At 36.0% G+C, this 13,987-nt stretch overlaps 1 protein-coding gene across 1 annotated transcript in view; it reads left to right on the top strand.

Annotated features, from left to right (window-relative positions):
• Positions 1–13,987, top strand: part of VCPIP1 (valosin containing protein interacting protein 1) — a 29,242-nt gene that overhangs the window by 4,141 nt on the left and 11,114 nt on the right. The window contains exon 2 of the mRNA XM_004011714.5: positions 8,577–8,663. Coding sequence (XP_004011763.2) covers positions 8,577–8,663 — 87 coding nt within the window. The remainder of the gene's footprint in view (positions 1–8,576; positions 8,664–13,987) is intronic.

Below are 13,987 nucleotides of genomic sequence, written 5' to 3'. Positions count from 1 at the left end.
ACTGATTTCTGGAGTCACAAAGTCCTACAATTTGAATTCTGGCTTCAGTACTTATTAACTTAGTGGTTTTAGGCAAGCTGCTTAACTGCTCAGGCCTTCAGTTGCTTCCTATAGGCAGGATTACCTCTTGTAGTTGATACTTAGGTAACAGTTATGTACTCCCAGAACTCTGTAAATTAAATAATACCAGCACAGAATGGGTAAACTTAGATGTATGCTGAAGGCACGTTTTTAAAAAACCAGTAATCTCCAGGTCATAGATTGGTCAGGAAGAGAGGTCTTTCTCAATAGAAGAGGATGTGGCTCATATCCAGCCTTGGATACTCAGCACCTTGTATAGTGCCCGGCAGGTAGTAGGCACTTTGGAAGTTTTTTTGATTGAATTAAATAGATGACATTAACATAGCTAAAGAAAGGCTATGTCAGCAGAAATGGAATGGATGGTCAGCATTGAACATTGAAAAACAGTTGAAAAGCAGAATTTGGCACTGTTTATACAGTGCTGTACAAAGGAGAAAGATGTGTCAACTGGGGCTCATGAAAATTCTGGTAACTGAAAGGTAATCTCTTTTGAGGGACAGGACTGTTTGATCAGTCCTCACCGTGGCCTGGCTGAAAAATCTGTATCCCTTTACCGATTCCATAGTCATCAACTTCTAGTCTAATCACTCATTTAACTTCTGATTGTAAGTATTGATGTGGAGGTGACAGTGAGGTGAGGCTTATATTCATTTGGAGGTTGTGTTCTCCATGGAGATTAAAAATGCAGTGGCACCGGTGAGATTATGATCAGTAGTCTAAAATTCTGGCCAGCATAATAATATATTACTATTTCATAATGAAAATCAGTAAAATATAATTCTTGTTTACAGTTAGTCACTTTTTGAGTTTGACTTGAGGTTTCTGGACCTTAGTGTCTGAGTACTGGACTGTGGACTGCGAGGAATTTACTAAGATGATGTCTTCTTGTTAATGATCTCTTCTCTTTCCACCTCTGGCATTTATGTTGCTGCCCTTAAAAACCCACACATTTCATTAACTCTCCCATTTCTACTCCTGACACAGAATTTAAGCGTAATGCTTTGCTAATTTCATGGTGGTATTACTTGACTTTCTGCTTTAAAATACAAAAACAGTGCCTGGCCCGTATATTAGTCCCTCTGTAAGGATTAGTTTTCTACCTCTAATTCTCTCATAACTCTATTTGAATTATGTAGAAGATACTCTCTTTATTTGGCCATGCTGTGGGGCTTGTGGAATCTTAGTTCCCCAACCAGGGATTGAATTTATGCCCTCGGCAGTGGAAGCATGGAGTCCTAACCACATTACTGCCAGGGAATTCCTGGGAAGATTTTCTTAAAAGTGTTATGTTTGTAAAAAATCTCAGTATGGGGATAGCTAAGTAAGTACACACAACCTTATGTGAATGAGTGCTGGCAACTCTTGATGTTTAGATTGGAGAGGGCTGGAAAATGGGAAATGACAGGGTTTACTAAGAAAATTGTAAATTTCAAAGTGCAGAAATTGTGAATTACTGTGTGTTAGTTTAGCAAATAGCTCATCAAGCTTTCTGCTGTTCAAATAGCTGGCTCCTTCTCATTTAGCTTAGGGTTTGATACCACTTTGTTACAAGAGGTTTCCTCCTGACCACCTTACCCAGGGGTAAGGGTTTCAGAGACCTTTGCTAAGCCACTCCAAGTAGGTTCCCTCTGTTATGGCACCCTGTTCATCTCCCTCATAGCACCTGTTACAAGTTTTCCTGATTTTATATGTTGGTTTACTTACTACCTTATCACCTAGTACTGGCCCTCACACTTACTAGGTGCTAAGTACATGCTTGTTGAATGAATGAATGCCGATTCTTTCAGCAAAATGTTTGCTATGAGCTAGAGACTGTGCTGTAGATACAAAGATAAATCACACATGATCCTTGCCTTCCGTAAATTTACCTGTAGGGTCTCAACTGAGGACTTCCCATACTTTTATAGCTTTGATTTATAATTTTTATATATAGAGAAAAAGGAAGCTGGAGACCTGTTGATAAAAGCTATAAAGATATAAGATATCTATGTATATATGTGTGTATAATGATTGTGTATCCTCATTAAATAGGCTGACTTCTTGATAGCCAGAGACATGGGGTTTCTCTATTGTTTTTTTAAGTAGGATATTTATTAAATAGAATTTATATCTATTATTTGTATAAAAACAGTAAGTGAGTGCATCAGTCTTTTGCTCAGTTCATGGAACTTGTCACTTTGAATCTAATGATTAACGTTAGTTAAAAAAGGAATAACAGTGTTCTTACCTGTAATATTTCACAGATTTTAATCTTCTTTATCCAGACCACTTGGATGTTATTAAACAGTTTTTTACACTGTTCTCTTCATTATTTATACAATATGTGAGTGACTCTAACGCTGGCTTTTCAAAATATGTAATTAAATTTTCTTACAGGCCAGCTTTTTGTGGTAGATATGATAGACAGTACATTATCCACTGTAAATACTAGGCTAATTTCTTTTTTTTAGTATTATATTCCACAAAACTTTTCATTAATTTTCTTTTTCAAGAGATAAAGACAGATTTGTGAAAAACAGTTGGTCAGTTTTATGGGAGTTTTATACATACGTTGTCAGAGTTGCTTTGATGGAATTAAGCTACTTGTTATATGTACTCCACTTTACTGCGAAGATTAGCATCCTTTCAGGAGTTGAGAAACTACTTTCTATCTTCCTGAAAGAATGGCATGAGTTTTTAATATACAAGTTTAAATTACACAGCTTCTTTTTTTTTAACACAGTTTTTCATAATTTCATAGTACTTCTTGATGTGGTAGCTGCCTTGGGTATTTTCAGAATCGCATCTGGTATTCAGGCACTTATTTTTAAGATGACTTGGAGTCTGAATATCATTATTGCTTCTTGAATTTTTTCTTCAAATATTGGGTGAAGGACACTTTCAAATCTAGATATTACTTAATGCATCTATTATTCTTAACATACTATCAGATAACTTTTCTAATTGATTTATAAACAGCATATTTCTAATGGGGGAACAGTTATAAAATTGAATAAAAGGAATGCATATAGATGTATCTTAAGGTAAATATGTATATTATAAATGGTGATTTTTATAATTAATTTGAAGATTAAGTTAAACATGATTCTATTTTTTTTTCTTCATATTTTTTCAATTATAAGATAATATTACTTTTAAAAATTCAAAGAACTCATTTATGTAGGGAGTAGAATACAATAGTTCTCTTACTCCCCAGAGACTCAGACTCTGTATGTTTGTGCACACGTTTCCACACAGTTAGGTTTGTGTGCATGTATGTGTGTGATAAATATATCTTTTAATGCTGATGATTACACTGAGACATGCATAAGGGACTGAATACAAGGAGAGAAACAAGCATGCCTTTCTTAGAAATGGTTTTGACAGTTGGTAAGGTAGATGGTGGGCGGTAAAGCATCTGCTTATGCGAGAGACCCAGGTTCGATCCCTGGGTCGGGAAGATCCTCTAGAGAAGGAAATGGTAACCCCCTCCAGTATTCTTGCCTGGAAAATCCCATGGATGGCGGAGCCTGGTTGGCTATAGTCCATGGGGCTGCAAAGAGTGGGACAGGACTGAGCAACTTCACTTCCACTTTTCTTTCAGTAAGTAAAGTCACTCAGTCGTGTCCAACTCTTTGTGACCCCATGGACTACAGCCCCCAGGCTCCTCAATCCATGGGATTCTCCAGGCAAGAATACTGGAGTGGGTTGCCATTTCCTTCTCCAGGGGATCTTCCTGACCCAGGGATTGAACCCGGGTCTCCCGCATTGGAGGCAGACACTTTAACCTCTGAGCCACCAAGGTAGAGACAATTTTAGATGGCAGAATCTGCAGGAAGGGTAGAGAGATGGCAACAACTTTTTCAGCTAATGAATACCTTTAGAATTTTTTCTAGTAGAAACAGCCCCAAGTTCCTAGTTTAAATGTACATTTTGGTCAGTTTGTTTTATGGTAATAGGTATTCGAGTTCAGAATTAATTTAGATATTTGGGGAGGGGGGACTGTAAATAGTATTTCAAAATTGATTTTGTTTTTCTTATTTTAATAACTATTTCACATATATGTTAGATTTTAAAATCTTACTTGCTTTATAAATTGCCAAGTAGAAACTTCAAATTGCCTTTTTAAATATCTAAAGTTAGAAAATTGGAATGATAACCTTTTAAACTCACTTTTAGCTTCATTATTTTATTGTTAGTGATTAACTGATTTTTTTTCTAAAATCTAGAAAAAAATCATTTAAAAAATTATTTATTTTAACATTCTTTAAAATTTTTATTTCTTTTTAAAGAGGAAGAAAATTAGACAACCAAAGGGAAAATCATCCATACTGTCACTGCCATATATAATAACTACTGTCAGGTGGGAGAATTAAGATTATTAGGAAGGATTTGAGGAAGACAGGGTATGAACAGAGGTTTTCTATGGTTGTGTTATAGTCTTTTTTTGTACAGTTATGCACAGTATGTTCAACGTAAGTATTTTACTATTGTACTATGAAGAAGCAGCTGAATTAAAATAAAATAAGTGGAGGCTATCAGAAGAATATGAATTAACATTTGGTAGATGCTTTATGAGACTAGTCCTCTTCTCTAAGAATTTGCTTTCCAGTGAAATGGTAGAAAGTAATTCTACTCATGCCCCCTCTCCCGCTTTTTTTTTTTTTTTTTAGAGATTACTCTTTTAGCAGTTTTCAAATACAGTATTATTAACTATGGTCACCATGATATACATTACATTACTGTGATTTGTTTATTTTTTAACTCCAAGTTTGTACCTAAAAGTCTTTACCTTTGTTTTTGCTATAATTTTATTAAATTCATGAAGAAGTATACAGATAGTACCGTTAGTTAACATTTTATCCAGATAGCATTATAGAAGAGTTGTCATTATAGTGCTTAAGCTAAGTTTTTTCATGGACTCTTCTCAGGCATTATTAAAAGAAAAAGCCTCATTTATACTATGTATTCATTACATGAATTCTAAGTGCTCCTGTCTCTGCAGCATTGTGCCAGGCCTTGGAAGTAGAAAGTCGAATGGGCCACTGACCTTTTCCTGACTCTGAAAAGCTTCTGATATAGAAAGGGAAACAGAAAAGTTAGTTCAGCCTGCCTTGTGACCAGGGCTGTGGTGTTCAGGAGCAGCAAGGAAGGAACTTCCCTACCCACCACTGAAGAATCCTAGAGGAAGTGACACCTAAGTTGAGTTTTAAAGAATGCATAGCTATTATTGGCCTTTGGGGAAATGGAGCACTTTGGTGGTTTGCTTTGTGTAAATCAAGATTTAATGAGAGATGTGAGGCGAGAGTGAGGACAAGGAATCTTAGGCTGACTTATATGCCATGAAAAGAGACTAGACCTTTTGCCTTATCGTATGGGGGAACCATTAAAGGTTTAACTCTTAAGGCTGTGTGGAGGAGGGACTTGGGGAGAAGAAGATTAAAGTGAAAACCAAGGATGAGGCAGTGGCAGCCCTTCAGGCAGGAGACAGGCCTAAACCAGGGTAGTTCTAGAAGGGATGCGGAACTGTCCGTGACTGATGGGAGACTTACGCTGTGTCACAGTTCCTGCTTTCTGATCTCTAGTCCCTTTCCTTGGTTCTTTTACAACAAACATGACTTCAGTGGAAGTGTATATATTAACACCAAAGGCAATAATTTGCCTTTTTTTTTCTTCCAATCAGTCGTTGATGCTGTAGGTTTCTATAAGAAGAGAGTGTGTTGATGGTTATGCCAAATTTGTTCTAACATGATTGACCTTTAGTATCGGTTTAGTCCGGAGAAGGCAATGGCATCCCACTCCAGTACTCTTGCCTGGCAAATCCCATGGACCGAGGAGCCTAGTAGGCTGCAGTCCATGGGGTTGCTAGGAGTCGGACCCGACTGAGTGAGTTCACTTTCACTTTTCACTTTCATGCATTGGAGAAGGAAATGGCAACGCACTCCAGTGTTCTTGCCTGGAGAATCCCAGGGACGGAGGAGCCTAATGGGCTGCCGTCTATGGAGCTGCACAGAGTCGGACACGACTGACGTGACTTAGCAGCAGCAACGGTTTAGTAACTGTGGAAAGAGTATAAGCTGTAGAATGTACCCAGGATTCAAACCCAGGCTTTGCCACTTAATGGCTATTTGATCTTGGGAGAATGATTTACACTCTCTGAGCTTGTCTCTTCTGTGAAATAGGGCTCAGTTGTGAGGAGAAAACGAAGCCATGTGAGGTACCTGCTCAGAGCTGAGTGGTGGTTGTTTAGTCGCTAAGTTGTGTCCGACTGTTGTGCTCCCATGGACTGTAGCCCGCCAGGCTTCTCTGTCAGTGGAATTTTCCAGGCAAGAATACTGGAGCAGGTTGCTGTTTCCTCCTCCAGGGGATCTTCCTGACGCAGGGATTGAACCAGCAGCTCCTGAGGCTCTTGCATTTCAGTGAGATTCTTTACCACTTGAGCCATCTGGGAGGAATTTAGATGGTATCTATCCTTTCCTTAAAGCAATAGCGTATGCATACTTACTGGGGCCATATAGTCTGAAGGGGGTGAAACTTGGTTCTTGGGGGAGGGTAAAATAAATCTTACTCTGTTTAATGAAACAAGTGTAGGATATACACATAATACATAACCAGATAAACAGTGTGTCTGTAGTATTCAGATGTCATTAGGAAGGCAGATTAGGAAAATAATGTCTAAAAACAATCCTTAGGGAGATGATGAAAACACAGGGTTGATAAGCACTTAAGTAGAATTCTTTCTTTTTAGAGTTTTGCCTGCTTAAGTAAGGAATCATCAGGTTTATAAAGTAGTACTAAGACACATTTTTCTTACTAGTATTTGGGTGGTCAGTTCTGAGCAGTTTATTATTTTGGCACATGTTTAGATTCCGACCCTGGGTCGGGAAGATCCCCTGGAGAAGGAAATGGCAACCCACACCAGTACTCTTGCTTGAAAAATTCCTTGGATAGAGGAGCCTTGTAGGCTACAGTCCATGGGGTTGCAAAGAGTAGGACACGACTGAGCAGCTTCACTTCATTTCTAGATTCGGACCAAATAATTAAGTGCTACCATAAAATTTTTGATATGCTTTGATATTCTAGAATATTTGACGATATCCTAGAGTATTTTATAAAATACTAAGTACCTTTAAGATAACATTGATAATAACTAAATGAAAGGTTACCACCAGAGAAATAATCCAAGTAAAGTTCAACGATAAATTCAGCAGTCAGAACTTCTGACAGAGTTGTTAATCTTCTATATTTGGTGGTTCTTATTAATATTCAAAATTTTAAATTAAACTTCTGTGTTCACCCTTAAATATTGCCATATTCTGGTTGCACTGTATCATTAGTGAATGAAGTGTTTATGTGTAAGCAAATGTTCTAATTAACGGAAATGCTAAGTGCTGAGGCTTTTTATATATTTTAGGCTTTGTTGTATACTTTTAAACTTTATATTTTCACCAACTCCCATGCAGATTTTCATATTCCTTTTTATGAATGTGGGAAGGGGTTAGAGCTCTGAGAGATTGTAGGTACAGAATGCTTAACTCACATCATCATAACCTCCATTCAAAGCTCAGATCCAACAATATCATCTTCTAGTAAAAATCAACTTTAAAAAGTCTTGAGTATAAAAGCAGTACTACATATACTTTATCAGATTAGAAAATAATGAAACCACACACACACACAAAAACCATATTCCACAAACCAAAATAACTTTTATGTTCCTTCCATTCTTTGTTAACTTCCGGGATAGTGGTTATCATTCTTAACTTTTTATTTGAAACTTCTTATTGATAATAGGCACTTCAAAGGGTGTTCTTGAAAAATATGTTTCTGTGAAATGGTGGTTTACTTGTGGCTATTTTGTGGGCTTCTGATACTTAATCTAAATCTCATCATTCCCCCCCCCCCCCACCAAATGTCTGTTTTAAAAAGTCAACTTTGGAACAACAAAATACATTAATTACTTATCTTCAGTCTACCTATTTGCTTTACTCCCTAGCCCTTTCCATCTGCTTTTATTAGTTTTAACATAAATATAGAATATATTTTTTATATTCTACTTTAAAACATAAATATCTTTCTATAACCTTTTCTGTTGTTCTAGTCCATAGTTGCGTACTGATTTACTTTAAACTGGATTGAGTCTTCATGTATATTTTGTTTAATATGCCCAGTATTGACTCATGCAGTTTTAAAGTCATTTTTGAATTAGTTCCTGTGTTTAAAAACTGGGAGAATTGACATTAGAAATTTGGATTTCTGGCTTCTCTTAAAATGCCATTTGTTCTTGAACCATTGGACCTATATTCTTCTGTGACAGCACTTGGCAATGGCTGTCGCATTTAGAGGAGCCATAGTCCCTCATTTCACATTGCTCCCTAGATGATATATTATACTAGACTGCATTGCTCATTTAGAATATCTGCCTTACAATCTCTGTTTGAGGCTCATCCATATTAAAGCAAACCTGGGTTGAACTCTCTGGTTTTCTGCTAATACTGTATCTTTTTATTTTACAGGAGAAGATGTATGGTCTTATGCAAAAGGTCTTCCTCACATGTTCCAGCAGGGTGGCGTATTCTACAATATTATGAAGAAAACCATGGGTATAGTTGCTTTCTGATTTTATTCTTGGATAATATCTCCACTCAAGCTATTATAAGGTTTTAAGAAAGTTCAGATAATATTCTTCTAAAATGATTTCCAGTGTTAGGGTATATATTCTTCTTTATCAGTCTGCCTAGTTAGAATGAATTATCCTGATAGGGTCAACTGTTTTCTGCTATAATATTACTAAAAATCTCCTATCACTTTCTTTTTCCTATTTTCTCATTTAAATTGTGGAATTAGAGGCCAGTTTATTTACAGTGCTAGTGTCCATCCCAGAATCAGATAATGCAGCATTTTTTTGCTGTTGTTGTGTTGGACTGTGATTACTATATACCTCAGTATTTTCTGGAGTCTAGGAAATAATTCGCTTTATATATAACTTCTTTTCACATTGTATATGTATTGTTTATAAAGATATGTGCAAGTGTGTAACTGTTATCTTCAGAGTTTTAAGGTGTTAAGAGAGAGATTGCTAGTGTGTATGTTTAGACACCATATGTTTTTTCAAAGATTTAATGTGAATGCTTTTGGCTTCTGACTTTTATCAGTCTGGCTTTCTCACTTTTTTACCTACCTGACCTCTTTAGACCAAGTGCATAATCTCTATTTTATGTTTTTTCTTTCTCATGTACTTTTTATTCCTTGTTAAAAAACAAAACCCAATTTGGCTGTTGTAGAAATGTTCACACATATAAAGGTAGCAAGAATAATGTAATGAACCCCTATTTACCTACCACCCAGGTTCAGTAATTATCAGTACATTTTTATCCATCCCCTCTCAAATGGACTGTTTCAGAATAAATCTCAGACATAATTTCATCTGTAAGACTTCAGTATGTATTTCTAAAAGTAAGAACTGTTTTTTTAACCTTAATACCATTATCACATCTAAAAGATATGAACAATAGTCTTTAAAAATATCACCAGGCAGTATTTAAATTCCCTTGATTTTTGATTGTTTAAAAAAAAGTGTTTTTTTTTTTTTCTTTTGATTTATTGAATCAGGGACCAGAAAATGGCCAGTTGGCTTGCTTCTTTTCTCCCTCCCTCCCTTCCTTTCTTTGACAAGATAATTGAAACATAATTTGCATATAATAAAATTCATCCTTTTTAGGTACATGGGCATATGAATTTTGACAAACATATGCAGTCATGTAATCACTACTACACGTAAGATAGAGAATATTTCTACCATTCCAAAAAGTTGCCTTGTGCCCTTCTAATTAATCCCTTACCTCTGTCCCTAGGCCCCGACAGCCACTGATTTGATTTCTGTCCCTATTTGTTTTCCTTTTTCATATCACCATACAAATAGGGCCATATAGTTTAATCTTTTGTATCTGGCTTTTTGATTGAACATGGGGGTTGGCAGACTACTGCCTGTGGGCTATTTCAGACTCACTGCCTATTGTATATAAAGTTTATTAAAACACAGCCACTCTTATGCTTATATAGGACTGCTTTCACAGTGCACTGGCAGAGTTGAATAGTTGTGACAAAGACTATATGGTCTGCAAAACCTAGAATATTTATCATCTTGCCTCTTTACCAAAAATTTTTGTTAATTTCAATTTTTAATGTAATGCTTGAGATTCATCTGTCTGGTTGCATGTATTAATAGGTTATTCATTTTTGTTTATTTTTTTATTGCCAAGTAGTATTCCATTGTGTGTATATATCACATTTTAAAAATCCTATGACCAGTTGAAGGACATTTAGTTTGGTTTTAGTTTTGGGCTTCTGTGAAGAAAGCCACTGAAAACATTTGTGTACAGGTCTTTGTGTGAACGGATGTTTTCAGTTTTCTTTGGTAAATACTAAATACCTAGGAGTGGGATTGCTGAGTCATGTGGTAAGTATATGCTCATCTTTATAAGAAAGTTCCAGATCATTTTCCAAAGTGACTGGATCATTTTGTATTCTTTAGCACTTGGTAGTATCGGTGTTTATTTTTAAAACTATTCTAATAAATTTATATTATTCTCTCATAATGGTTTTAAAATGCATTTCTCTAATAACTGATACTGAGCATCTTTTTGTGTACTTATTTGTACTGTGCTGTGCTTAGTCGACCGTCATGTTCGACTCTGCAACCCCATGGGGATTATTCTCCAGGCAAGAATACTGGAGTAGGTTGCCATGCCGTCCTTCAGGGGATCTTCCAAACCCAGGTCTTCCACATTGCAGGTGAATTCTTTACCGTCTGAGCCACCAGGGGAGCCTGTGCTTATTTGCATCTTGTTATTTTTTGGCCCATTTTAAAATTGGTTTAAATTTTTTTTAATTGAATTTTGAGAGTTCTTTAGATATTCTGGGCACATATCATTTATCAGATAAGTATTTTGGATATATTTTCTCCCAGTTTATAACCTGTCTTTTCATTCTTTCAGCATTATCTTTTGAATATCAAAGGTTTATAATTTTGATAACCAATTTAATAGTCTTTTGTGATTTATACTTTTTGTGTCCTATCCAAAAATCTTTGCCTAATCCAAAGTCACAGAAATTTTCTTCTGTATTTTCTTATGGAAGTTTTACAGTTTTAATTTATATGTAGGTATATGATCCATTTTGAATTGATTTTTTAAATATGTTGTACGGTATGAGATGAGGTTCATTTTGTGTGTGTGTGTGTGTGTGTGTACATATCCAGTAGTTGCTCCAGCACCATTTGTTGGAAAAGGTATACTTTATACACTGAATTATTGGATACTTGTATTCAAACATCAATCGACCATGAATTAGACACTTGAAAAATCAATTGACCATGAATTAGACACTTGCAAAAGGTGAATTATATAATCAGTAAAGTTACTTTTAAAGCAATCAGTTGACCTTATTCATGTGAGTCTATTTCTAGGATCTCTTTTCTATTTTGTTGATCTGTATGTTTCTCCTTCCACCAATACCACAGTCTGGATTACTGTATTTTGGGTTGAGAGTAGATATTCTTGCCTTGTTCCTGGTCTAAGGGGGAAAGCATTCAAACCTGTAGGTTTTTCAGAAATGCCCTTTATCAGTTCATTAATGAGTTCATAGTATTGTGAATGGATGTTGAATATTATCAGATCCTCTTTCCCTACATCTATTGAAATAACATTTTAAGGCTTTTCTCTTTAGTTTGGTGATAGTGTGAATTACATTGATTTATTTTTGAATGTTGAACCAACATCACATTCTGGATTCCAACAGCTAGTATTTTGTTGAGTGTTTTTGTGAGCATATTCATGAGGCATACTGGTATGTGGTTTTCTTATCAGTTCAGTTCAGTTGCTCAGTTGTGTCCAACTCTTTGCAACCCCATGGACTGCAGCACGCCGGGCTTCCCTATCCATCACCAGCTCATGGAGCTTGCTTAAACTCAAGTCCATCGAGTTGGTAATGCCATCTAACCATCTCGTTTTCTTGTTTTCTTGTAATGACTGTTTAATCAGGGTAATTCTGGCTTCAGAAAATAGAGCTGGGAAGTGTTATAGCTTTGATATTATTTTTTTCTTAAATGGTAGAATTCACCAGTGAAGCCATCTGTTCTTGGAGTTTTCTTTATAGGACAGTTTTTAACTGTGAGTTTAATTTTTTTTAATGAAGTGCTCTTAAGGTTAATCCCTTTCTTGAATAAGCTTTGTTAGTTTTGCCTGTAAGAAATCTGTCCATTTCATCTAAGTTAGTAGTCTTATTGGCATGAAGTTGTTTATAATACTGTCTTACTGTCTTTTTAATGTCTGTAAGGTCTATAGTTCTGTCATTTCTGATATTGGCAGTTTCTGCCTTTCTTGTTTTGCTGACCAGTCCAGCTAATGATTTATCAGTTTATTGATCTTTTCAAAGAAACAACTTTGGTTTCATTGGTTTTCTCTGATTTCATTTTCATTTTCATTGATTTCTGCTGTTATGTATACCTTTTCCTTCCTTATGCTTGCTTTGGATTTAATTTGTACTTCCAAGCTTATTTAGGTAGAAGCTTAGATTATTGATTCTAAAATTTGTTTTTCTACTATAATCATTTAAAGCTATAGATTTCTCTCTGAGCATCCCCCTGCTCCCCCCCGCCTTTTTTTTGGCATCCTTTTCTTTTTAACTTTTCATCTGTCACTTTTTTCTACCTTTTGAAATATACTGATACCCGTTCATGTTTTTTTTTAAGTTGTTATTTAATTGTAATTGATCATAAGGCCCCCAGTAATTGGGGTCCTTATGCAGTGTCTTTCACAGAACTGAAAATAACTTCCCTCAGTTGTTTTTTGTGTGTAGGAGGGTTGTGGGTGGTATGAGGATGATTCTCTTGATTGTTTTCTAAATAGTTTTTTGTTTTCAGTTTGAAATTATTTTAAAAATGTTAGCTGTGATGCTAAGACAGTTTAATGGGGGAAAGAATAGTTTTATCAATAAATGGTGCTGAGACAGCTGAATATCCACATGTAAAGTAATGAAATTTGACCTCTGCCTCACACCAAATACAAAATTAACTCAAAATGTGTAAAAAATGGGTATAAGTGCTAAAACTAGAAAGCTCTTAGAAGAAGACAGAGGCATAAAACATCTTGCTTTTGGATTAGGCAAAATCTTAGATACGACACCAAAAGTACAAGCAACAAAAGAAAAAAGTAGATAAAAGGCAAAGTTTTGTGCTGCAAAGAACACCAACAGGAAAGTGAAATAACCCACAGAGTGAGAGAAGATTTTGAATATTGTCTATCAGGTAATAGATTTGTATACAAAATATAAAGAACTGAGCAGTAAAAAGACACACAACCTGATTAAAAATGGGCAAAGACTCTGAATAGACATTATTCAGAGAAAATATATTGGAGAAGGCAATGGCACCCCACTCCAGTACTCTTGCCTGGAAAATCCCATGGACGGAGGAGCCTGGTAGGCTGCAGTCCATGGGGTCACTAAGAGTCGGACACGAGCGACTTCACTTTGACTTTTCACTTTCATGCATTGGAGAAGGAAATGATAACCCACTTCAGTAATCTTGCCTAGAGAATCCCAGGGATGGGGGAGTCTGGTGGGCTGCCATCTCTGGGGTCGCACAGAGTCGGACACGACTGAAGCGACTTAGTAGCAGCAGCAGCAGAGAAAATATATAAATAGCCAGCAAGCACATACACTGATGCTCAACATCATTAACCATAGGGAATTGCAAATCAAAGCCACAATGAGCTAGTACTTTACACTCACTAGTAAGGCTGTCATCAAAAAGACAGATAATAAGATCTATTGGCAAGGACATTGTGGTGGAAATATAAAATGGTATAGTTGCTTGGGGAGAAAGTCTGGCAGTTTCTTCAAAAGATTTAAGATGGAGTTACTGTAC

This window comes from Ovis aries, chromosome 9 (genome assembly GCF_016772045.2).
Source record: "Ovis aries strain OAR_USU_Benz2616 breed Rambouillet chromosome 9, ARS-UI_Ramb_v3.0, whole genome shotgun sequence".
Classification (NCBI taxonomy): domain Eukaryota; kingdom Metazoa; phylum Chordata; class Mammalia; order Artiodactyla; family Bovidae; genus Ovis; species Ovis aries.
Note: the sequence above shows the minus strand (reverse complement) of the source record. Positions and strands in the feature narration are given on the sequence as shown.